This window comes from Populus trichocarpa, chromosome 11 (assembly GCF_000002775.5).
Source record: "Populus trichocarpa isolate Nisqually-1 chromosome 11, P.trichocarpa_v4.1, whole genome shotgun sequence".
Taxonomy (NCBI): domain Eukaryota; kingdom Viridiplantae; phylum Streptophyta; class Magnoliopsida; order Malpighiales; family Salicaceae; genus Populus; species Populus trichocarpa.
The window spans coordinates 2,866,211-2,892,594 of NC_037295.2; the positions used below are offsets into that span (position 1 = coordinate 2,866,211).

The window sequence follows — 26,384 nt, forward strand, 5'->3', positions numbered from 1 at the left end:
ATTAACAACCAAATTATGATTGACAAAGGCCTTATTGGTGAAAATATTTTTATTTGGGGTGAATAAATACAAATTTGGATAGGTAAGGACTCAATGAGAATCTTGGAAGGCTTAATTAATCTTATTGAGGACTTGATTGTAGGGAAAATCAATTTTTTGAGTCAATTTAGGTGTTAATTGAAATATATTAAATTTTGGGGACTTAATTGGTTTTTTAGGAGGTTTCATTGGACGAATCAAGGGCTTAATTGTAAGAATATTGAAGTTCGATGGGCGATTAAAGATTTGATTGAAGAAATCCAAAACCAATGACAAAACTAAAAAAGACGCATGATTGTAGGGCTAAAATTGACCAAATCAGGGGCCAAATTGAAGAAAATTAAAAATTTAATGGTCAATTAAAGGTTCAAGTGCACATATCAGAAACCAAAGACCAAGATAAAAATGGAGCTGAACTTTGAAGCTGATGATTGAGTTTGGCAGGGAAGAAATTGAATGAAATTAAGAGTTTGAGAGTTAATTAAGGATGCAATTAAAAGCAATTGGAAGAACATCGACTAAAATGAAAATTTTCAAATCCCAAATTAAAACCCTAATTTCTAGGGTTTAACCTACACAATGCGTCGTTCAGCCACTGTTTAGCTTTTTCTTTGGCAGTTTTGGCTGATCAAGTAGGCATTTTCAGACGAATGAATGTTGCATCCTGTGACTATAACCACTACCATTCAACTAAGAAATACCCCATTTACAAAGATCAGCTACTCCTATCAAATATTTACATCCCATTTTCTTTAACTAACTCAACAATATCGTGTCCTTGATAAGCCATTATTGCATTTTTAGTTTCTAAGCTGATCAAAATGGCACCTCCAAACGGATGAATGTGAAGCTACATCACTTTTAATTGAGAAATAATGGATCCAATCAAAATGTATGCTTCTCCTTTACCAAGCTCAGGTGGTCTCTTATGACGTTTACATCGGAGGTGCTCTAGAGAAACTTCAAATTTGGCCAACTAAGTCAGCCTTCACAAAGATACCTACTTGTGTAAAACCACTCAACTTTTTGGTGTGTTCACACTTAAAAATTCTCAGAGGGTTCTTATCAAATGTCATAAATCTTTCATCCAAAATTAGAACATGAGGAATGCATGCCATTGTCTTCAAGCAAAAAAAAAAAAAAAAACAACCTAGGAAAATTTGTTACAAAACCAACATCCCAAAACCATTGAAGGACAAAGGTGCCTGATGTTAACATTTGTCCAGAACTCTCTTATTTTGATCAGAGGGCTAAGTTTTGATCAATTTATGTTTGAATTCATCAAGAACCCTATAAATACCCCCTAAAAAATGAAGAAATGAGAGAGAGAGGAAAATATGGAGAAACACACTATAAAAAGATCATAGTGTAAAGGTTCAAGAGCTTAACATAGAAGGTCTAACAATCTTTAGAAGTAAAAGATAATGAAAGGAAAATAAGAAAAGAAAACAGAAGGAAAACAACAGTACATAGCTATCAAGCTTGAAGAAGATATAACCACGTACAAGTTCAAGGGTGGAGTCCATATGACCTGCCTATTCATGCGTTTTTAATGTTTAAACCTTTTTTGATGTTGTTTGAGTTTATCTTATATTTTTCGATTTGATTTTGATGTTGGAATAATTTGATGTTTTTCGACAAAGTTTGTTTCATTTTTGTTCTTTTTTAAGCATGTTTTAAATTGCTCAAGCTTTCTTTGTGATAGTTTGTTTTAGTTTTAGTCAGTAATATGTTAGAGAAGCTTGCATTAAAGTCATGATTCTTGGTTTTGATGCTAGCCCAATAACATGATGATGGTGTATTTGAGGTATTTTGATTGGTCTTTGAATTTATTTTTTAATAAAATAGTAAGTTACTTTTGTTTGTGGGTTAAAGATTTTGAAAGCATGTTGATCAATTTGATGTCTTTTAGTGCAAGTTCATGGTTCATTATAATATGTTTTGACATATAGATGTTAAAAATATCAAGTTTTGAATCCAAACTGTATGAATATGTTTTCTATTTAGCTTTGGTAGTTTTGAACTTTGAAACTCCATGCATGTTATTGATGATTTGATGTTATTTGTTTGTTATTTGGATTCAACTATACTTAGTATTGGTAATGTGGTTTGTAAGGACCAAAAGCAACATGTTTCAAAAGACTAAGAAGCTAGTTCTAGGTTTAACAATAGGCTAAGAATTTCTAGGTTGTTGGGTTCGGTTTCTTCATGTTCTTGGAAACAAATATTACCCTAATTTATTCGCACTAAACCATTCAGGTAACTTGACTAGTAGGTAATTTGGGGTTTATTTGCATCAATAACATGTTTTTGGAGGTTTTAATCCTAGATTTTTGATTTTGAAGTGAAACTCATTTTGAAAAAATCATGTTAATTCTTTGATAATCGAAGTGAATAGATGCTAGATTATGAATCCTTGCATGAATTCGAATAAAACCCTGCCCTTGATTGCATGAAAACTTGTCTAGATAGAGATTTGTGTTTGTTGGGTTCTTGATGAATGTTCATTGTGTTCTTCACAATTTGAGTACTTGATCTATTTTTCTATGAAAATTTTTATGTTTTGTGATAATTTTCAACTTTGATTTTTTTTTTTCAGTTTAAACCTTTGTTATGGTTTAGTTTTTAGGTCAAACCTTGGTTTTTGGTTCGATTCATAGTTGAATCAGCTTCTTTGGGTCGACCTGTTTGGTTTTGTTTTGAGTTAAGTGCTTAAGGTTTTGTTTGTTTGGACCACTTTTTATTAAGGATTTTTTTTTCCTAAAAGGGTGTTTGGAAAGCACACCCTTAAGTTTATTTTGGTAATTTTATAGGGAAAGAAAAGATGGTTTTGCCAAACATGGTCTTACATAAATAAATAATAACAATAAAATCAAAAATAAAAAATGTTTTTTTGCTTGTTGCATAGAACCAACTCCTTACAAAAAGAAAAATACATTTTATTCCTTGCTAGTGTTTTTTTTTTGGCATTTTTTTTAAATTTATAGTAAGTTTATAAAAAATTTTAAGGAGTTGGCCAATATTTCAATAACCCTAAACATTTTAATTCCTGAAAATTAATGGTCAATATTCTTGTATAAATATTGGACCTACTAGTAGGTTGATATTTAAGTACCAGGAGTTGACTAGAAAATTCTCAAAATTATTTTAGATATTTACCAAGTTCAATTGGGAGTATTTTTCATCACAATATTCGAGTTGTGGAAAATACTTTCGTCTTCCAGGATATGTGAACTTTGTCAAGGCACCTACATGGATTCTTCTTAAAAGAATTTACCTGTACATATGAGTCCATAATAAATTCAAAATGTCAGATTTATTCACGAGCGTAAATCTTTGTTCTAAGCTATAAACAGACTACCGATTAGGAACCTATCAACACTTTTAAACCACATTTATACCACACAATGCAGTTTACCTCAGGTAAGGTACGCTAGGAGTGCTAATACATTTCCTAGCCACAATCAGCCTATTACCTTGGAATTTCATATAAGACCAGTCCACTCGGGTCTCTTAGTGACTCTAAACCAAACAACTAGATGATGACTCCTTAATCCTGACACCGCAACACCGCACGCTCACGTGCGCCAAGTTTGGTTCAAGAAAGTTTTAAGAAACAAATAAGTATCTCCCTCTTTTGTTATTTTTTTATTAGGAAATTATTTGTGGAAGGATTAAAGAAGAGTCAAGATTTTATTAAGACTTGATGATTGAATGATTTAAAGGATTTAAATTGATGTTTAGGGTGTTAGCCCTACTTAAAATCGGTTTGATATGTTGTCTAGCTTATGGGTTTTTGAAGAACAAAATGTGTTTTTTTTTTTTTTGGATCTGCAGATTTGAAGACTAGCAAATTGGGATTCTGGAAATCTCAGTCAACTAGTTGGTTAAACCGCCCGACTAGTTGGTTGGTTATTGCTAGTCCACCGGTTGGTCTAAACCAACTGACTTGTTGTCCCGTGTTAGTGGTCGACTAGTTGGTCATTTCGGTCAATAGGTTGACCCAACAATAGAGTTTTATCGGGTCTGTTAGGTTTGATCAATTTGAGTTATGTTCAGAATCGATCAGGTTAAGCATTTCAACTTTATATTTATGTTTTGATCTCTAAGCTTAATGTTTTAATCTTTTATGTTATTTGCTTTGAGTTATTCTTTAAGTGTTTTCCATATCCGTTATAGGTTGTGCTGACATTTCTCATAACGATCTTCAGTAGTCTCTAATTCTGCATCTATTTGTCTTTTGCTTTTGTTTTTGAGTGAGTGAGATAATCTTTAATACACATGTAATATAAACAAATATATATGTTGATTATATGACAAGTACAACAAATTAATTTCTTGAATATTTATGTTTGTTGCTTTATTTTCTAAGTACTCATCCATTATAGAATTTCCACTGGCATTATATTGAACTAAATTCTATTCGATACTATATACATTGCTTTGATAATTATGTTAGTATCTATTATATCTTGATATTGGTATACTTGTTAGTAACTTCATGCTAATGAAGAGTAGTTATTCTATGAGTACATAATATTTTGTATACCTAGTTGGTGAGAGAGACATCAGTCTGTGGCGACTGATCCTCCCACAGTGGTCACCTTCATGTGTCATATGATATGTGACATGTATTCCACAAATTTATATTAATATGCTTAGCATGAATATTTATATCAAGATATATCAACTTACAAACTATTAATATATACGAAGTGTGTTAAATGTTATTCTCTCACTGAGTTGGTTGAATTCACCTCTCTATTTGTTTAAAATATTTTTCAGGTTTGTAGTATGTTACTTTGTTGAGTGTTTATGCTTTTTCAGTTTTGGACTATATATGCTTTGCTTATTCCGCGAGGCTTTCCTATTAGTTTTTTATTCGATATCTTAGATGTTTCATTATTACATTGTTTTAATTAAGTTTGGATTTTGACAATGTAATAAGTATTATGAACTATTTGTTTTGCTTTATTTAATGATGATAATTTTTGAAGTGTTATTTGAATTTATTGGTTTTGAGGAATATAATATTTTGAAGGATATTGAAACGCTATGAAATCTTTATATAATTTGTTTTATGATATGTACGTTTTGAGGTTTAATATTAGTGAGTTGTTCTTATAACATCACTCCTAGGTTACCGGTTATAGATCCGAAATTCAGATCATGGCATGGAATGTCCATACCATAAAGCAATCTTTGTCTATGCATAACAAAAATTAATCCCAAGAAGAAGCAGAAGCGTACAATGTTATGTATTCACAGAAATTTTGTCAAGTCGGAATGTAGGATTCATCACCATCAGAACACAAGGCTAATAAACCTCTTAACGTAAGAAGCATAGACAAGTCGAAAATCTGGCTCTCCGATGCAGGCTAATATCCTTCCTCGAATTTTGACATTGTTATCGCATCTGTGGAAAATGTATAGACTTCTTTAGGCTGAACAGTTGTTTTCAGTCAGATTTGTTAGGTAGATGTGGGGTTCTTCTAGAAGTGGAAGCTCTACTTCACTGCCTATTCCTCCATGGAACCTATAGCTTCCATCATCGGCCCATATGCAACCTGTCCTTGTACACATTGAAGCCCGATTTGAAGAGGATCTCAATAGGTAAACAATCTTAAACTATAGAAAATTCTGATTAAAAAAATCCAAAAATAACTAGAAATTGTTTTTTTTATATAAAAAAAGGTCTTGTATGCTTGATTTAAGCAAGATAATGCTTATTTCTATAATTATTTCTAACATTTCAAATCTCACTTGCTATATATATATATATATCCATCCTTGAAAGGAGGAGGAAGCCAGTTTGCGAAATTAAATAATAATTGATAGTAGATTTTAGAGAAGGGACTAAAATATAATTTGAAAAAAAAGGGACTAAAATATAATTTGAAAACAAAGGGACTAACTTACAACATCATCAAAACGACAGGGACTTGGTTATAAGTTACTTAAAAAGGAAAGTCCCATAGGCCTGCGGAATTAACGTATTCCTTCACCAATGCAAAGTAAAACTCCTGAAGTTGTCCTGGTTATTTCCTGATTACTCTTTTTAATTAGATTTTAAAATTTTATTTGGATTTGGATTTGGATTTCCTAAGTTAGATTGATTTAGCTACTATATAAATAATTCTTATTAAGAATCAGTGAACTTTAAATTTATAAGTTAGAGTTTTCTTACGCTAGGATCACCATGAAGAGCCACAGAGGAAGACGATCTAGAGCCAAGAATGGTGGCAACCAAGCTCAAGATGCAGAATGGTCAATGTCTGCGCTTCCGGACGATATAACCGCAGACATTCTCTTGCAACTCCCCTTGAAAAGCAAAATTCAATGTAGGTGTGTATGCAGGACCTGGCGCAATTTACTCTCGGACTCGTACTTCTCTGAAGTTCAACGTGAAAGAGCTCAATCCATGCTTGTCCTTCGCTCGCCACCGTCATGTGTTTCCAGGAAAGCTGCAGCCCTTGCTCCGAACGATTTTTACGTGGTTGATCTCGAATCAGGTTCAGTTCGCAATAATGTCATGAAGTTAAACACCAAAAACAATCTCCCCACCTGTCATGTCGAACTGGTGGGCTCATGCAACGGCTTGCTTTGTTTGTTTGATAAGAATTCGAAGAAAGTTTTTTACCTTTGCAATCCAGTGACGGGTGAACATGTCAGGACTCCTGCGAACTGCAAGAAGGAAAAACAGAGAGGGAAAACGATATTGGATGCGGTTCTTGGGTTTGGGTTTAGTCCTAAAAGCAATCATTACATGGTTTTAAGAATAACCCGTAAGAAACTTACTTATCCTATTTCTATTCTGCGTTCAGAAGGTGAAATTTGCATATTTGGAGACAATGAGTGGAAAAGTATTGGGGAGATTCCATTCCCAGATTGTAAGAAATTCTTTGGTGTTTCTCTGAATGGAGCTCTTCATTGGATTCTCAACCTTGATGACTATGAAGATGCTGATTTGATATGTGCTTTAGATATCGACAGCAAAAAGATTAGGCCAATGTCGCCACCGAATGGCTTCAGGAGGGATACTACAGAGATGACCTTGGGAGTACTAAGAGATTGTCTCTTTATATGTGACAGTATGACTTTGTATAATCTTGACATATGGGTGATGAAAGAATATGGAGTCAAGGATTCTTGGACTAAAGAGATTGTAATTGCGAAGACCTCGCTTCCTTCGAATCTGCAAAATTCCTTTCTCCAGCCAATTATGGTTTCTAAGGATGGAGAGGTTTTGATTTCAAGTGATTCCAACGTTTTTGTTTGGTATGATCCAGGAAGTAAAAGTTTCACAAAAGTAACTCTACCCAGCAGGGTTGGGTCCGAATTCGAAGCAGTTTGTTCTGTTGCAAGCTTTGATTCGCTATCTGCCATCATGAAGAAAGAATGCAGGAGGGATCAATGCTACACAGCAAGATAAGCGATCAGAAGATTTTGAAACTTTGCATTCATCAAACAAAATCTAAACCATGCTAGTGAATATCAGTATTTTTTGCTGTATCAACTGTTTTCGTTTAATTCTTGCTTTGAGTTAGATTTTAGTGTTGGTGACTTTATATCTGGGATCTTTACATGAATGACTTGTTGTCCAATGAAACAACTTGCATTAATGATTTTTAGATGAATTCTTGAACTTCTAGTTGCAATGAATATTCAATCTAGTAGAATAAAATATTTATAAATGTTTCCAGTCTATGATTTACACCTCAGAATTTTCAACTTTCTCTAGGCCAAAAATATAGAATTTCCTATGATGAAACATTCTTACGTAGGTAGGAAGATCTATCAGCTTAAAATATCCTTTGTTTTATATACAGGTGATGAATAATTTACATTGAAAAAGTGGTAAGGATTGCTGGCTGATTTGAACACAAGATTGATTGGCCACAGTATTTTTGGTGACAGTTTCTGCTTGTGAAAGTGCTCTTGGCTTAAGCCTGTAATTAGCCTGCTCTCAATCCACAACCTCGTTGCTTATGGTTGAAATTTCTCCCTAGGAACATAGAAAAAGTTGGATTAAAACAAACCCTAGTATCAATTTATAGAGAATAAAGAGTAGTTTTGTTTTTGTACGAAGTTGATTAATAAATGACCTATACATGGACTCTGTTTTTCAGCTGAACTAACTTTATAGACATGTGAAGTAAGCAATAAAAAACAACAGAAAGAGAAACATTGTAATCATCTGCCTGCTACCATTGAAACTGTCAAGTCATTCGACGAAGTGATTTCTTGTGCTTCCATAAAAGTTTCTGTATCTATAGAGGCTCTGACAGAAGTAAAAGTGGGTTCCCTAGGCAATGGAATGCTTGTTGTGCTGCTCTCCAGCATGAGTACAACTGATGCCATGTTTGGTCTATGAAGTGCAGAATCTTGCACACACAACATGCCGAGTTGTATGCATCTCAACACTTCGTTTTCGTTACATGAATCTCGGATGGAAGGATCAACCATCTCCATTGCTTTACCTTCACTCCAAAGATCCCATGCCTGCAATCCATCAGAAATTGGATCAGATAAGGGGAGAATTAGCAGTCAAAAACGTTCTGGTTCTGGTGTATCTCATAGTATGCTTAAATAGGCAGCATTGTAAATGTACTTACATAAGCAATAAGGATAACGTGATCTGTCATACGGAAGCTAGTATTCCTTCGGCCACTGACAATCTCTAGCAGTAATACTCCAAAGCTATAAACATCAGACTTCACTGAGAATAGGCCTTCCATGGCGTATTCGGGTGCCATGTAACCGCTGCAAGATAAAAGAAACGGTCAGGAAAATCATATTGCTGATTAGAGTTGAATATAGGTTATCTCATGGATTTAAAACTTACTATGTGCCAACAACTCTGTTTGTGTTTATTTCATTTTGGTTAGCCCCAAATATTCTGGCCATGCCGAAGTCTGAAATCTTTGGGTTCATTCCCTCGTCCAACAAAATGTTACTAGCCTTCAGGTCCCGGTGAATGATTCGTAGTCTTGAATCTCTATGGAGATAAAGAAGGCCTCTGGCGATCCCTTCAATTATTTCGAAACGTTTATTCCACTCTAATAGCCCTTGCTTCTCAGGGTCTGCCATTGTCATCACAGGAAATCAGAAACAATTAACAAGCCTGGTATAGATCATTATTCAGTGCTTTAACTAGCCTTTTCATTTAAGCACTTAATGTCAAGAAAAACTCACCAAAAAGGAAGTAATCCAGGCTTTTATTTGGCATATATTCATAAATCAGCATCTTCTCATCACCCTGAATGCTGCATCCCAATAATCGAACAAGATTTCTATGCTGCAATTTGGCAATCAGAATAATTTCATTCTTGAACTCCTGCAAGCCTTGGCCAGAGATTTTTGAAAGCCTCTTTACCGCTATTTCCTCTCCTCCAGGAAGCTTGCCCTAGCAATCAATACGAAGAATAGCAAGCTTTAGCACTAGAATTCATCTTCTCTTGTATTCTGATACATGTATAACATAAAATATTCACCTTGTAAACAGGGCCAAATCCCCCCTGCCCAAGCTTGTTTTCTTCAGAAAAATTGTTTGTTGCAGCTGCAACACAGTTGAAATTGAACATCGGCAAATCTGGACCATTTACTTGGCTCCCTTCTATAACAAGGTCACCAGGTCCAGAAAGATCTGTTGGATACTCTTTACTTCTGCTCAAATCATAAACTTGTAATTCATGATTTGTCGACATTGAAGCTGGGGTAGCTGTTGGCAAAACTGAAGAGTAAAATTCAGAAGTAAGAAACTCATATCTTGATCAAGATGCGAAGATATCTTAAATAAGCATGAAATTGAGAATCTTACCTTTGAGTTTCTTTTTGAGCATCCACAGTAGCCATATACAGATGGCTAGGAAGGCCAGTCCAGCCAAAACTATCAGTACTATCACATACGTAGACATCCTGCTGTGATCTATATTGACGAAACAAATCAGAAGATAAATATATCATGTAACTTAAATAAAATCTTTCAAGATTGCATATGCTTTTTCTTCATCTGATTTATTATATCCGTTGTGATGACAAACAAGTTTTACTATATGCCTAACTATAAGGATGACTCTGCATCTTAACCTTTTCATGACCATGTTCCTGCATGTTGTGGGGTTTTTCTTTAGACAGAATGATGATCAGAAGAAGTACAGAAACTTGGATCATGTGTTGCAATTTAGTGCTGTCTTGGGGCCACCCACCATTGTGTTGATAAACCCAGAAAGGGCTAATAGATCAGTCAATAGGCCTTGTTTATTTGGAATGATAACAATATAATTGAAACTATAATTCTATCTTCTTCTCTGTGAATTCTGATTATAAACTACAGAAATAATGAAAACAAAAGAATGAGAGAGTTCACTCTACCTAATTCAGAATACGCGAGACGCACGTACAGGGTGTTCCCACTTTGCATATGATTCTGGACATCAGTCAAGTCCCCATTCCATATCATGCATCCAATCCCAGTGACGTGCGCATACGCCTTACACGAACAGTTATTTTGACACGTTGTTTTGCAATCATCGGAGGACAATTGATCCACATCTGCAAAATCAGGCAACTTCGTGCACCTTACTGCTTTGAACCCATCTTCTCCACCATTACTAGTGTTCCTCTGGCACTGTAAAGGAGACCTTCTCTCACATCCTCCTGACAAATTTCCTAGTCTCCACTGATCTGGATGCCTTGGCTGAAACCCTTCTAGACATCTGCAGTTGGGAGATCCCGATGGAGTACAGACTCCAAAATTTCCACAGTGATTGTACTTCTCACACTCTTCAGAAGGCTGTGATTGAATTACTTGCCACGCCTTCGTACTTTCATTCCACCTTTGCTGCTCTTCAAACCCATTCCAAGTTATTTGAAACTTCATCAATTCAGAAGGATCTGATGGATTGTATGTAAGATAAAACTTTCCATCGTTTCCAGGAGTCACCTTAAATCCATATCGGTAAGTGGTTAAAGCCGCCATAGATGGCACACCTGAGAATATTTGCGAATTCCAATGCCCACTTCTCCACCTTCTTCTCGATTGCTCCCAAACCACTATTTGTGGTGCTCCGCGAGGATCAACTCCCATGGTGAAGTTTCCTGGTGAAGGATCGCTTGTAGATTTCCATGAAGTGAAGGCATGAATCTCTGCAGAACCTATAAGAACTTTCATGTCTGGCAGATATGTATCGGTAGGATTATTGAAGCTTTGCCAATAGGCCTTATCTGTGTCACCAATACTATCATTGCTTGAGAGAATAAGATTGCCTGTAGTGTCAAGCATTAATGTTGTGTTACTAGACACAAATGAAGCATTGCTTGACCAAACTGAACTTCCATTTCCATCTACAACCATCAAATTCCCATCTTCACCTATCCTCAAGACTCCATCAGTACCAGATATTGGTTTGTCTCTATTAGCAACCCAGATGACAGCCTGGTCCTGAATCTTGGAATACCTAACACCAACATATCTTGAAGTGGAATTTCCAGGGCTAAAGAATCCCAACTCAAAGTTTTCATCAACAGATATCAAGGTTTCACCATCTTTAATCGATTGGCCTTTGGTTAGCGTATTAGTCGCAGCATGGCAAGAGGGAGCTAGAAACAACAAGGAGAAGAAAAAAACAATAACAGGGCTCCTGCTCATGGTGATCATTCCTTGCAACCTTTGAGAACTACAAAGACCTCGAGAAAATAAAGAACTAGAAACGTAGAAGAAGAAGAAACACACAGATTTTTTGTCAAGGGCTTTTACATTCACAGGAGGAGAATCCCCAGAAGGCAAAACATCTAGCTAGTGGTTTTGGTGGAAGCTGACTATAGCAATAGCTACCGAGGCTGACAAGTTAGACTTTAAAAACCTTTGACATGTGGAACACCCTTGACGCTACAGAAACAATGTACCTTCATAGCAGAGATTGTTCCAATCTTTGACCTAGAAAGAGGAGAATCTTGGGAGGTGTGATAGTCAAGAAAGTTCAATGCCACATGCCATTGACATTAGTGGAGAATGACGACTTCTTGCAAGGACACAATATTTCTTTTTTATTTCTTTTTAACTACCTACACGCGGTAGATGATAGTTAATTATGATTCGGAATAATTAATGATGCTTGTTTCCTAAGAAATTGAAGGTGGAAGGTAACATTAATTTGTGTTATATGTATATATATATATATATCCTAAGTTCACATTTGATTTTCTTCTCCTTTTTTTGCATCAATAATATAAGATTTTGAGGACAAGTTCACATTAATTTGATAAATTAATTAGAAATAGAATGAAACTTTGCACCAAACTATACCTACCATAAATAATAATTCAACATCCTCTTTAAGGATCCTTGCAATTTCCTACTTATAAAATGCACATAATAGTAATTTTTCATAGCCAAAAATTAAAAGATCGGAAAATATATCGTCAAAAATTTTGTGTTTTGACCAGCAAGGCATTGCTGCCAATGCCAGAGCCTCAAAGTGGACGGTTTCTTCCTTTCTTGGGTTAATCCTTCAGAAGTGAAGCTCATGGTACCGTCAAGTTGATGATGAAGGAAAAAAGAAAAAGAAAAGAAAAAGAAAAGGTTTCTTAAGCAAATCCCCACGTGAAATATTTTTGTCACCGGCGACATTATGAACGAAGCAAGCTTTGGCGGCTGAAGAGTGTTTATTAATTAGTTAAATATCTTGGGTATTAAGAGAATAAAGTTGTGGAGTCCATCGCCATTAATGGCCCTAGGTTTGGAATGGAATGCATGGAAGGGAACCTACATGAGGAATATGGGGGTCCATATTCATCATGATCATGAAGTTTCCACGAAATACTTAACTTTCTTGATTTAGAAAAAATAAAAAAAAATAAATCAAGATTGCTTAAGTTAAAAAAACGGGAGATCTTATTTGCAAATGTTATTAAACATAGATGTTAATTTAAAATAATTTTATTTTAATATTTTAAAAAATTTAAATCAAAATCATTTTATTTTATTTTTAAAAATCAAAACTAGATCGACTAGATATTTTTGAAACTCAATTTGGATTGGGTTGATAAATAACCTGATTTATTTTCCAAGTCAGATAAAATTTAATAATATTGATTGGTAATTTATCTTGAAATAAAAAAAATAAAAAGTAAAGTGTAATTTCCCTATTTTTTTCATGAAATTTTTTATGAATTCCCATACACAATATCATTTTTTATTAACGTGGGTGTCCGGGCCAGTTTGCGCGCACCTCGACTAATCCCACTAGCCTTGAAGTTAACGACCATATAAGCCTTTAATAGTCATCATATTAACAATTACAGGGCTCAAAACTAAAATTATAAAAGAAATAAATCCTTTAATTACAGGTTATTATCACTGAAAACAATAACATTGTATAGAATATCGGTTTAAGTGGACGGAAAACAATAACAAACCTACATGCGACTCAATCGTGGATGCTTTTGGATCCAATTGAGAAAATTGATCTTTTTTGGATCCAATTGTTTTTTTTTTTTTTACTATCGAAAAAAGTTGTTGGGGGGAGGCATCCATTCTTCAACTCGTGTCGCGGATGCAACAAGGCATAGTTGAATTCGTAGGCTGACAACATTGGATTGAAAAAAAACACATCTTGGGAAAGACAATCAAATATGGGCAGCTTGTGTTCTCTAAGTTGTAGGAGAGAGGAAAAAAAATGTTGACAATCAGAGGCTTCCAAGTCGCTGCTGTATTATATTCTCAGAAGTCAGAATAGGATAAACTAGTGGTTGATGACGGCATTTTCGTGATGCAACAAATAAAAAAATAGAGTAGTGGTCAACGAGCTAATAACATGTTCGGTATTACAGTTGAATTGTGTTTTTAAAAAGTACAGTATTTGTAATGATAATTTTTAAACCCAGGTGGTCTTTCCGGTTCAAGATCTAGATTTGGAGTTTTGACTGTATTATTAGGTTACCTCAATCAAATTTTTTTAAATCAAAATGATATTATTTTAATAAAAATAAAAATTAATCAGGTTTTTAATTGGATCTTATCGGATTATTTCAAGTTTTTTTTTTTAATTTTTTTTAAACGCAACCCGATTCCAGCCCCGAATTAATCCGTCAGGCCAGGTTAGATTTCAAAATTATAGTTGTAATCATAGTTAAGCACACGTTTGTTATTACAGTTTGAATATACTTTTGAAGATTTTTAATTTTTAATTAATTATTTAATATTTTTTTGATTAATTTAATATATTAATATTAAAAATAAATTTTAAAAGTAAAAAATATTTAAATATATTTTTTAAAAAAATACTTTAAAAAAACATTTAGTATCCAAAACAGATACTAACACCTTTAACAATATTGCCACCAAATCCCAAATCCTCCAAAAGTTTTGGCAGATAAAAACCATGTTCTTTTTAAGTTGTATTTTTTAATATTATATTAATATTTTTAATATGTTTTTTTTTATAATTTTGAAATGGTGATATTAAAAATAAAAAATAAAAATAATTATTTAATATACTTTTAAATAAAAATTATTTATAAAAAAAAACTTTTTGCACTATAATGCGAAAAACGCAGACACGTACAGAAGAGCCGACTTTTCTACCTATTTTGGAATCATCAATTTAGTTGTGCTCGTGGTTTTTAAGCATTTGGTAATATTTTAAAAACCAATTCAACATTCCATTCCATTCCATGTGTTATTTTCAAAGGATAAGATTACTGCCAAAACCCACAACTTTTCCAAATGTTACGTGAAGAAGTATCGTTATAAGTTATACTATTTTTTATTCTTCGTTCTTTTTTAAATTATTTTTTTATTTTTAGAAAATGCGGTTATACTGTGTTTTAAAAAAATTAAAAATTATTTTTTATATGTATTTTGAATAATTTTGATACGCTAATTTTAAAAAATATAAAATATTGTTTTAATGCATTTCAACACAAAAAATATTTTAAAAAGCAACTGCAACCATACTTCTAAACAGGTCTATATATGATTAATCCCATCAATTTTATAAGTATCATATCAAATCTAATGCATCAAATCAATTTTTCAAGAATATAGATTTTTTCAAGCAATCCAAAATAAATATGGTGATGATAAAAATTAATTATACCATTTAATCTTAAATGATAATCTAGAAAACAAAAACCCATTTATATCATCTAAACTAACCAGTGCATTCCAACCAAATACGCAATGGCAATTGAGATTTCTTTAGTTGAAAGTGGACATATTTCTGATTAAAAAGCATGCTAAATCCATAATCAGTAGCCAGAAGACAAGATATTCCTCGAAGATGGTGTTTTAAGGCACACATATTTTCCAGGGTCTCCATGTCCACTGCTTCAAGTCCAGAATTAGGCAGTGGCATCATTTAACCCAACTAACAGCTACTATTTTTCCTGTACTTTTGAAGATAAATTTGGCGTTATTCATAATGGGAACCCACCTCGTGCTCAATTCCCAATCTACGATCTCCAAGTCAAATCTCCGAGTCAAATCAGTAGGAAATTTGGAAACTAAGACACCCAAAAACGTTTAGAGCTTGGAAAATGATAAAATCTCAGCACGTAGCTGCTAATGTGATACATGTGAGGGATGGCTCTGCTATTACGACTATCTACATATGTAGCTTGAAGGAAAAATTACACCTAAAAGGTGGAAAAATCACACCTAAAAGGTGGAAAAATCGGAATCGAGTACTCAGAAAGACTAGAAGAAAGTTCCTCGTTCTGAGAAATCAGAAAGACTACAAGAAAGTTCCAAGTTCAGAGAAACTTTTGCTAGAGACAAACGTGATAAATGCTGGGGGAGGGCAGGAGTATCAATGGAGAACGGAGAAAACTAATGTGCAAGCCAGTACTCTTCAAAACAGAGACAATACAACATATAACAACAAAATAATAATAATAATAATAATAATATAAAACAAGCAAAGTAAAATCATTATTCATGTAACAATGTAATTATCATTTCACATTTCCAAAAAAAAAATCAATGGCTTTGCTATCATAGATAATTTGGTTTTTCTCATTATTTATTTCTCATTATTAGATTGATTAGTGACATATTTATTTTTTTCAATTTTTTTAAGTAGAATAAAATAACTAAATTACTATTAAAAACAAGATTCTTAGTACTAATATCTTTGAACTTTTTAGACTTTTCACTTTTTATAACATGGTAAAATGATTATATTATTTTTCAAAGCAAAAATTTCTTTAACAAGCATTCAAAGATTTCTTTTTTGTATTTTCATCCGTTTTTTGTTATTGTCAAGTGGATTAAAATATATTTTTTAATAAATATAAAATATTATTTTTCTAAAATTAGTTGGCGCGTGCATGTAAAAATAAGTCACATTGACTTATTTTTATATTTATTAACATATTTAATGGTTGATTAATTTTATGTGATACACTAGTCAAGTTTTTTATTTTCATTTCAAATATTTTAATCTTTCAAAGGCTTATGGTTGGTTACTGAATTATATATTGTTTATGATTTTGTGATTTTTGAGATATTGTGATATCTAATTTTTCCTTAATTGATCTGATCCATCCAAAATAAAGTATAAGGCCCGATGTGATCAAAATTAAAGTAAAATAGCAAATAGAATCAATTTATAAAGCTTATGGGATCGTGAATGCATCTCACCCCTTGTCTGCATTCATGAATAATGAAAATATTTGTTCCTTTTCGTCTTTTATTCTTTTATTTTATTTTATTTTTGTTGACAGGATTTAATTTTCTGCCACCAGACACGAGAAACTGTGGCTGCCACATTATCAATGGAAATCTTTCTGTGTTTAGGTGAAGTAACTCTACATTGCATTGAAGTGGGACTTCCTTCCTATCAGAAAATGGCAGTTTCTGTGGATTTCACTATTCAATATTGAAATGACAGTAGGAGCTCTGTAGGTTTCTCTTCTACAGATTGAAGTTTTGGAGCCCACTGAAATTAAGAGCCCTAGATTTTGATGGTGATAAATTTTATAAAATAAGTATTAAAAAAATAAATCCATTTATAAATTTTATAAGCACGTTTGGAAATTTGGAAATGTGGTAACTTTTGCATTTGGATAATTATTTAAAGTGTGTTTTACTTAAAAAAAATATATTTAAATTGATATTTTTTAATATTTTTAATATTTTTAATAATTTTGATATTATGATGTTAAAAATAAAAAATATAAAAAAATTATTTTAATATATTTTTAAACATAAAATATTTTAAAAATTACCTTGCAATATATACAAACGACTACCTTAAAATTATATAAAAATGTACTTTATTTTTTGCGTTTTAAAAATACTTTTAAAAAAAATTGAAATTTTTTTATGTTTTTCTTTCCTTCAAATTAATATTTTTTTGTGGTTTCAGATAAAAATGAAGTTAAACTTTGAGGCTGATGATTGAGTTTGGTAGGGGCAAAATTAAATAAAATTAAGAGTTTGAGAGACAATTAATGGTGCATTTAAAAGCAACTGGAAGAACATAGACTAAAGTGAAATTTGTCAAATTCCAAATTAAAACCTTAATTTCTAAGGTTTAACCTAGACGACACATCGTTCAACCACTGTTTAGGTTCTTCTTTGGCAATTTTAGCTGATCCAGTAGGGATCTTCAGACGAATGAATGTAACATCTTCGACCACCTCTAAGGTTGTAACCACTACCTTTCAACTAAGAAACACCCCCTCTACAAAAATCAGGTAATCCCATCTAATGTTTACACCTCATTTTCTTCAACGAATTTAACAACATCGTCTCCTTGATAAGTCATTACTGTATTTTTAAATTCTCGGCTAGTTGGGTTAGTACCTTCAAACAAATGAATGTGGAGCTACATATCTCCAAATTAAATAAGAATATATCCAATCGAAAGGTATGCTTCTTCTTTACCAAGTTCAGGTGGTCTCCAATGACGTTTACAATATTAGAGTTGTTCTAGCGAAACCTTGGAATTGATCAACTCCGTCACCCTTGACTAAGATATCTATTTGTGTAAAACCACTCAATTTTTTTGTGTGTTCACACTTAAAAATTCCTAGAGGGTTCTTATCAAAGGTTACAAATATTTCATCCAAAATCAGAACATGAGGGATGCATGCCGTTGTCTTCAAGCAAAAAAAAAAAAACCACCTAGTAAAATTTGTTACAAAACCATTGAAGGATAGAGATTCCAGTTGTTAACATTTGACTAGAACCCTCTTATTTTGATCAAAGAACTAAGCTTTGATCAATCTATGTTTGAATTCATCAAGAACTATAGCAATACCCCTTATAAAATGAAGAAAGAAGAGAGAGAAGGGGGTGATATGAGGAAACACACTGTGAAAAAATCATGGTATAAAAGTTCAAGAACTCAACATAAAAAGTCTAACAAGCTTTGGAAGAAAAATATAATGAAAGGAAAAGAAGAAAAGAAAAGCGAAGGAAAACAATAGTCCATAGCTTGCAAGCTTTAAGAAGATATTACCGTGTAAAAGTTAAAAAGTAAAGTTCATGTGACCTGCCTATTCATGCTTTCTTAATATTTAAACCTCTTTTGATATTGTTTGAGCTTATTTTATATTTTTTGGTTTGATTTTGATGTTGGAATAATCTGATATTTTTCAGTAGAGTTTGTTTTGTTTTTGTTCTTTTTGGGTTATGTTCGGAATCGATCGGGTGAAAAAGTTCGACTTTATATTTATGTTTTGGTATTTAAGCTTAACGTTTTAAATTTTTATGTTATTTGCTTCAGGTTATTTTTTAAGTTTTTTTCATATCCGTTATATGTTTTGCCAACATTGCTCCTAACGATCTTCAATAATCTCTGGTTCTGCATTTATTTATCTTTTGCTTTAGTTTTTCGGGTGAGTGAGACAATGTTTAATATGTATGTTGATTATATGATAACAACTAGTTAATTTCTTGTGTATTTATTTTTGTTGCTTTATTTTCTGAGTACTCATCCATTCTTGAATTTGTACTCGCATTATGTAAACTAAATTCTATTCAATACTATATACATTGCATTGATAATTATACAAGTATTTATTATGTCTTGATATAGGTATACTTGTTAGTAATTTCATGCTAATGAAAAGTAGTTATTCTATAAGCACATAATATTCTGTATACCTAGCTGGTAATAGATGTACTAGCTTGTGGCGACTAATTCTTCTATGGTGGTTATCTTTGGCTGTTATCTGATTTTTGACATGTATTCCACTATTTTATGTTAACATGCTTAGTATGTATATTTACATCAAGATATATCAACTTACAAACTATTAATATCTAAGAAGTATGTTACATGCTATTCCTTCTCCGAGTTGGTTAAACTTACCCTTCTATTTTTTTAATATTATTTCAGGTTACTAGTTTCTATTAGCATGTAAATTTTGTTGAGTGTTCCTGTTTTTTCAGTTTTGATTGGTATGCCTTACCTGTTCTGTGAAGCTTTCTTTTTAATTTTTTATTTGATATTTTAAATGCACTACTTTTACATTTTTTTTAATTAAGTTTGGATTTTAACAATATAATAAGTATTGCGAATTATTTGTTTTGATTTATTTGATGATAAGAAGTTTTGAAGTTTTATTTAAATTTATTGTTCTTGAGGAATATAATATTTTAAAAGATATTAAAATAATGTGAAATTTTTATATAATTAAGACTTAGCGTTGATTGAGTGTTCGACTTAGCGTTGATTGAGTGCTCTTGCAATATCACACTTTTAAATTGCGGTGATAGATATGAGATTTGGGTCATGACAGTAACTGTCATGCTATAAAGCAATCTTTGTCTATGCATAACAAAAATTAAAATATTTGTCAATGTTATGTATTCACAGAAATTTGTCAAGTCTGAATGTAGGATTCATCACCATCAGAACACAAGGCTAACAAACCTCTTAACGTTTAGAAGCATAGACAAGTCGAAAATCTGGCTCTCCGATGCAGGCGAAATTATCCTTCCTCGAATTTTGACATTGTTAGAGAAGGGACTAAAATATAATTTGAAGAAAAAAGGGACTAACTTACAACATCATCAAAACGACAGGGACTTGGTTATAATTTACTTAAAAAGGAAAGTCCCATAGGCCTGCGGAATTAACGTATTCCTTCACCAATGCAAAGTAAAACTCCTGAAGTTGTCTTGGTTATTTCCTGATTACTCTTTTTAATTAGATTTTAAAATTTTATTTGGATTTGGATTTCCTAAGTTAGATTGATTTAGCTACTATATACATAATTCTTATTAAGAATCAGTGAACTTTAAATTTATAAGTTAGAGTTTTCTTACGCTAGGATCACCATGAAGAGCCACAGAGGAAGACGATCTAGAGCCAAGAATGGTGGCAACCAAGCTCAAGATGCAGAATGGTCAATGTCTGCGCTTCCGGACGATATAACCGCAGACATTCTCTTGCAACTCCCCTTGAAAAGCAAAATTCAATGTAGGTGTGTATGCAGGACCTGGCGCAATTTACTCTCGGACTCGTACTTCTCTGAAGTTCAACGTGAAAGAGCTCAATCCATGCTTGTCCTTCGCTCGCCACCGTCATGTGTTTCCAGGAAAGCTGCAGCCCTTGCTCCGAACGATTTTTACGTGGTTGATCTCGAATCAGGTTCAGTTCGCAATAATGTCATGAAGTTAATCACCAAAAACAATCTCCCCACCTGTCATGTCGAACTGGTGGGCTCATGCAACGGCTTGCTTTGTTTGTTTGATAAGAATTCGAAGAAAGTTTTTTACCTTTGCAATCCAGTGACGGGTGAACATGTCAGGACTCCTGCGAACTGCAAGAAGGAAAAACAGAGAGGGCAAACGATATTGGATGCGGTTCTTGGGTTTGGGTTTAGTCCTAAAAGCAATCATTACATGGTTTTAAGAATAACCCGTAAGAAACAAACTTATCCTATTTCTATTCTGCGTTCAGAAGGTGAAATTTGCATATTTGGAGACAATGAGTGGAAAAGTATTGGGGAGATTCCATTCCCAGATTGTAAGAAATTCTTTGGTGTTTCTCTGAATGGAGCTCTTCATTGGATTCTCAACCTTGATGACTATGAAGATGCTGATTTGATATGTGCTTTAGATATCGACAGCAAAAAGATTAGGCCAATGTCGCCACCGAATGGCTTCAGGAGGGATACTACAGAGATGACCTTGGGAGTACTAAGAGATTGTCTCTTTATATGTGACAGTATGACTTTGTATAATCTTGACATATGGGTGATGAAAGAATATGGAGTCAAGGATTCTTGGACTAAAGAGATTGTAATTGCGAAGACCTCGCTTCCTTCGAATCTGCAAAATTCCTTTCTCCAGCCAATTATGGTTTCTAAGGATGGAGAGGTTTTGATTTCAAGTGATTCCAACGTTTTTGTTTGGTATGATCCAGGAAGTAAAAGTTTCACAAAAGTAACTCTACCCAGCAGGGTTGGGTACGAATTCGAAGCAGTTTGTTCTGTTGCAAGTTTTGATTCGCTATCTGCCATCATGAAGAAAGAATGCAGGAGGGATCAATGCTCCACAGCAAGATAAGTGATCAGAAGATTTTGAAACTTTGCATTCATCAAACAAAATCTAAACCATGCTAGTGAATATCAGTATTTTTCGCTGTATCGACTGTTTTCGTTTAATTCTTGCTTTGAGCTAGATTTTAGTGTTGGTGACTTCATATCTGGGATCTTTACATGAATGACTTGTTGTCCAATGAAACAACTTGCATTAATGATTTTTAGATGAATTCTTGAACTTCTAGTTGCAATGAATATTCAATCTAGTAGAATAAAATATTTATAAATGTTTCCAGTCTATGATTTACACCTGAGAATTTTCAACTTTCTCTAGGCCACAAATATAGAATCTCCTATGATGAAACATGCTTACGTAGGTAGGAAGATCTATTAGCTTAAAATATCCTTTGTTTTATATACAGGTGATGAATATTTTACATTTAAAAAGTGGTAAGGATTGCTGGCTGATTTGAACACATGATTGATTGCCACAGTATTTTTGGTGACAGTTTCTGCTTGTGAAAGTGCTCTTGGCTTAAGCCTGTAATTAGCCTGCTCTCAATCCACAACCTCGTTGCTTATGGTTGAAATTTCTCCCTAGGAACATAGAAAAAGTTGGATTAAAACAAACCCTAGTATCAATTTATAGAGAAGAAAGAGTAGTTTCGTTTTTGTACGAAGTTGATTAATAAATGACCTATACATGGACTCTGTTTTTCAGCTGATATAACTTTATAGACATGTGAACTAAGCAATAAAAAACAACAGAAGGAGAAACATTGTAATCATCTGCCTGCTACCATTGAAACTGTCAAGTCATTCGACGAAGTGATTTCTTGTGCTTCCATAAAAGTTTCTGTATCTATAGAGGCTCTGACAGAAGTAAAAGTGGGTTCCCTAGGCAATGGAATGCTTGTTGTGCTGCTCTCCAGCATGAGTACCACTGATGCCATGTTTGGTCTATGAAGTGCAGAATCTTGCACACACAACATGCCAAGTTGTATGCATCTCAACACTTCGTTTTCGTTACATGAATCTCGGATGGAAGGATCAACCATCTCCATTGCTTTACCTTCACTCCAAAGATCCCATGCCTGCAATCCATCAGAAATTGGATCAGATAAGGGGAGAATTAGCAGTAAAAAACGTTCTGGTTCTGGTGTATCTCATAGTATGCTTAAATAGGCAGCATTGTAAATGTACTTACATAAGCAATAAGGATAACGTGATCTGTCATATGGAAGCTAGTATTCCTTCGGCCACTGACAATCTCTAGAAGTAATACTCCAAAGCTATAAACATCAGACTTCACTGAGAATAGGCCTTCCATGGCGTATTCGGGTGCCATATAACCGCTGCAAGATAAAAGAAATGGTCAGGAAAATCATATTGCTGATTAGAGTTGAATATAGGTTATCTCATGGATTTAAAACTTACTATGTGCCAACAACTCTGTTTGTGTTTATTTCATTTTGGTTAGCGCCAAATATTCTGGCCATGCCGAAGTCTGAAATCTTTGGGTTCATTCCCTCGTCCAACAAAATGTTACTAGCCTTCAGGTCCCGGTGAATGATTCGTAGTCTTGAATCTCTATGGAGATAAAGAAGGCCTCTGGCGATCCCTTCAATTATTTCGAAACGTTTATTCCACTCTAATAGCCCTTGCTTCTCAGGGTCTGCCATTGTCATCACAGGAAATCAGAAACAATTAACAAGCCTGGTATAGATCATTATTCAGTGCTTTAACTAGCCTTTTCATTTAAGCACTTAATGTCAAGAAAAACTCACCAAAAAGGAAGTAATCCAGGCTTTTATTTGGCATATATTCATAAATCAGCATCTTCTCATCACCCTGAATGCTGCATCCCAATAATCGAACAAGATTTCTATGCTGCAATTTGGCAATCAGAATAATTTCATTCTTGAACTCCTGTAAGCCTTGGCCAGAGATTTTTGAAAGCCTCTTTACTGCTATTTCCTCTCCTCCAGGAAGCTTGCCCTAGCAATCAATAGGAAGAATAGCAAGCTTTAGCACTAGAATTCATCTTCTCTTGTATTCTGATACATGTATAACATAAAATATTCACCTTGTAAACATGGCCAAATCCCCCCTGCCCAAGCTTATTTTCTTCAGAAAAATTGTTTGTTGCAGCTGCAACAAAGTTGAAGTTGAACATTGGCAAATCTGGACCATTAACTTGGCTCCCTTCTAAAACAAGGTCACCAGGTCCAGAAAGATCTGTTGTATACTCTTTACTTCTGCTCAAATCATAAACTTGTAATTCATGATTTGTCGACATTGAAGCTGAGGTAGCTGTTGGCAAAAATGAAGAGTAAAATTCAGAAGTAAGAAACTCATATCTTGATCAAGACGCGAAGATATCTTAATTATAATTCTGGATTTCTTGAGAATCTTACCTTTGAGTTTCTTTTTGAGCATCCACAGTAGCCATATACAGATGGCTAGGAAGGCCAGTCCAGCCGAAACTATCAGTACTATCACATAAGTAGACATCCTGCTGTGATCTATTGAGGAAACAAATCAGAAGATAAATATATAATGTAACTTAAATAAAATGTTTCAAGATTGCATATGTTTTTTCTTCATCTGATTTATTATATCCATTGTGATGACAAACCAGTTTTACTATATGCCTAACTATAACGATGACTCTGCATCTTAACCTTTTCATGACCATGTTCCTGCATGTTGTGGGGTTTTTCTTTAGACAGAATGATGATCAGAAGAAGTACAGAAACTTGGATCATGTGTTGCAATTTAGTGCTGTCTTGGGGCCACCCACCATTGTGTTGCTAAACCCAGAAAGGGCTCATAGATCAGTTGATAGGCCTTGTTTGGAATGATAACAATATAATTGAAACTATAATTCTATCTTCTTCTCTGTGAATTCTGATTATAAACTACAGAAATAATGAAAACAAAAGAATGAGAGAGTTCACTCTACCTAATTCAGAATACGCGAGACGCATGTACAGGGTGTTCCCACTTTGCATATGATTCTGGACATCAGTCAAGTCCCCATTCCATATCATGCATTGAATCCCAGTGACGTGCGCATACGCCTTACACGAACAGTTATTTTGACACCATTTTTTGCAATCATCAGAGGACAATTGATACACATCTGCAAAATCAGGCAACTTCGTGCACCTTACTGCTTTGAACCCATCTTCTCCACCATTACTGGCGTTCCTCTGGCACTGTAAAGGAGACCTTCTTTCACATCCTCCTGACCAATTTCCTAGTCTCCACTGATCTGGATGCCTTGGCTGAAACCCTTCTAGACATCTGCAGTTGGGAGATCCCGATGGAGTACAGACTCCAAAATTTCCACAGTGATTGTATTTCTCACACTCTTCAGAAGGCTGTGATTGCATTACTTGCCACGCCTTTGTACTTTCATTCCACCTTTTCTGCTCTTCAAACCCATTCCAAGTTATTTGAAACTTCATCAATTCAGAAGGATCTGATGGATTGTATGTTAAATAAAACTTTCCATCGTTTCCAGGAGTGACCTTAAATCCATATCGGTAAGTGGTAGAAGCTGCCATAGATGGCACACCTGAGAATATTTGCGCATTCCAATGCCCACTTCTCCACCTTCTTCTCGATTGCTCCCAAACCACTATTTGTGGTGCTCCGCGAGGATCAACTCCCATGGTGAAGTTTCCTGGTGAAGGATCGCTTGTAGATTTCCATGAAGTGAAGGCATGAATCTCTGCAGAACCTATAAGAACTTTCATGTGTGGCAGATACGTATCCGTAGGATTATTGAAGCTTTGCCAATAGGCCTTATCTGTGTCACCAATACTATCATTGCTTGAGAGAATAAGATTGCCTGTAGTGTCAAGCATTAATGTTGTGTTACTAGACACAAATGAAGCATTGCTTGACCAAACTGAACTTCCATTTCCATCTACAACCATCAAATTCCCATCTTCACCTATCCTCAAGACTCCATCAGTACCAGATATTGGTTTGTCTCTATTAGCAACCCAGATGACAGCCTGGTCCTGAATCTTGGAATACCTAACACCAACATATCTTGAAGTGGAATTTCCAGGGCTAAAGAATCCCAACTCAAAGTTTTCATCAACAGATATCAAGGTTTCACCATCTTTAATCGATTGGCCTTTGGTTAGCGTATTAGTCGCAGCATGGCAAGAGGGAGCTAGAAACAACAAGGAGAAGAAAAAAACAATAACAGGGCTCCTGCTCATGGTGATCATTCCTTGCAACCTTTGAGAACTACAAAGACCTCGAGAAAATAAAGAACTAGAAACGTAGAAGAAGAAGAAACACACAGATTTTTTGTCAAGGGCTTTTAAATTCACAGGAGGAGAATCCCCAGAAGGCAAAACATCTAGCTAGTGGTTTTGGTGGAAGCTGACTATAGCAATAGCTACCCAGGCTGACAAGTTAGACTTTAAAAACCTTTGACATGTGGAACACCCTTGACGCTACAGAAACAATGTACCTTCATAGCAGAGATTGTTCCAATCTTTGACCTAGAAAGAGGAGAATCTTGGGAGGTGTGATAGTCAAGAAAGTTCAATGCCACATGCCATTGACATTAGTGGAGAATGACGACTTCTTGCAAGGACACAATATTTCTTTTTTATTTCTTTTTAACTACCTACACGCGGTAGATGATAGTTAATTATGATTCGGAATAATTAATGATGCTTGTTTCCTAAGAAATTGAAGGTGGAAGGTAACATTAATTTGTGTTTTTTTTTTTATATATATATATATATATCCTAAGTTCACATTTGATTTTCTTCTCCTTTTTTTGCATCAATAATATAAGATTTTGAGGA

The 26,384-nt window shown here is 34.0% G+C and overlaps 2 protein-coding genes across 9 annotated transcripts; one reads left to right on the plus strand and one right to left on the minus strand.

Moving 5' to 3' along the window:
* The first annotated feature begins 6,238 nt into the window (after nucleotides 1-6,238).
* LOC7497014 (F-box protein At3g07870) lies at nucleotides 6,239-7,471 on the plus strand. Its single transcript, XM_024581378.2, has one exon. It carries the CDS (start codon nucleotides 6,239-6,241, stop codon nucleotides 7,469-7,471), a length of 1,233 nt encoding a protein of 410 aa, XP_024437146.2.
* Nucleotides 7,472-7,820: 349 nt separating this feature from the next.
* Nucleotides 7,821-26,040, minus strand: LOC7497013 (G-type lectin S-receptor-like serine/threonine-protein kinase B120). 8 transcript variants are annotated; one of them, XM_024581435.2, is made up of 9 exons: nucleotides 24,778-25,118; nucleotides 10,414-10,682; nucleotides 9,860-9,967; nucleotides 9,534-9,772; nucleotides 9,235-9,445; nucleotides 8,885-9,122; nucleotides 8,655-8,802; nucleotides 8,248-8,541; nucleotides 7,821-8,044 (listed from the first exon to the last, which is right to left on the minus strand). In XM_024581435.2, exons 1-9 carry the CDS (start codon nucleotides 25,113-25,115, stop codon nucleotides 8,006-8,008), a joined length of 1,884 nt encoding a protein of 627 aa, XP_024437203.2. In that variant the 5' UTR covers nucleotides 25,116-25,118; the 3' UTR covers nucleotides 7,821-8,005. The 8 variants fall into 8 exon arrangements, with proteins under 8 accessions (XP_024437203.2, XP_052301199.1, XP_052301202.1 ...); XM_052445239.1 differs by lacking the exons at nucleotides 8,248-8,541; nucleotides 8,655-8,802; nucleotides 8,885-9,122; ... (2 more) ...; nucleotides 9,860-9,967; nucleotides 10,414-10,682 and adding exons at nucleotides 22,344-22,637; nucleotides 22,751-22,898; nucleotides 22,981-23,218; ... (1 more) ...; nucleotides 23,630-23,856; nucleotides 23,961-24,068 and having other exon boundaries at nucleotides 24,509-26,039; XM_052445242.1 differs by lacking the exons at nucleotides 8,885-9,122; nucleotides 9,235-9,445; nucleotides 9,534-9,772; nucleotides 9,860-9,967; nucleotides 10,414-10,682 and adding exons at nucleotides 22,981-23,218; nucleotides 23,331-23,541; nucleotides 23,630-23,856; nucleotides 23,961-24,068 and having other exon boundaries at nucleotides 24,509-26,030.
* Between the last annotated feature and the right edge of the window lie 344 nt (nucleotides 26,041-26,384).

What these genes read in the sequence shown, in the direction of transcription:
- LOC7497014 (XM_024581378.2), top strand. Translation starts at nt 6,239, where the DNA reads ATGAAGAGCCACAGAGGAAGACGATCTAGAGCCAAGAATGGTGGCAAC.
- LOC7497013 (XM_052445238.1), bottom strand. Translation starts at nt 25,793, where the DNA reads ATGATCACCATGAGCAGGAGCCCTGTTATTGTTTTTTTCTTCTCCTTG. An exon ending in CCTGGATTACTTCCTTTTTG is followed by an intron (nt 9,123 to 9,234) that starts GTGAGTTTTTCT and finishes TGACAATGGCAG; the next exon opens with ACCCTGAGAAGCAAGGGCTA. An exon ending in ACGTTATCCTTATTGCTTAT is followed by an intron (nt 8,542 to 8,654) that starts GTAAGTACATTT and finishes GATGGATTGCAG; the next exon opens with GCATGGGATCTTTGGAGTGA.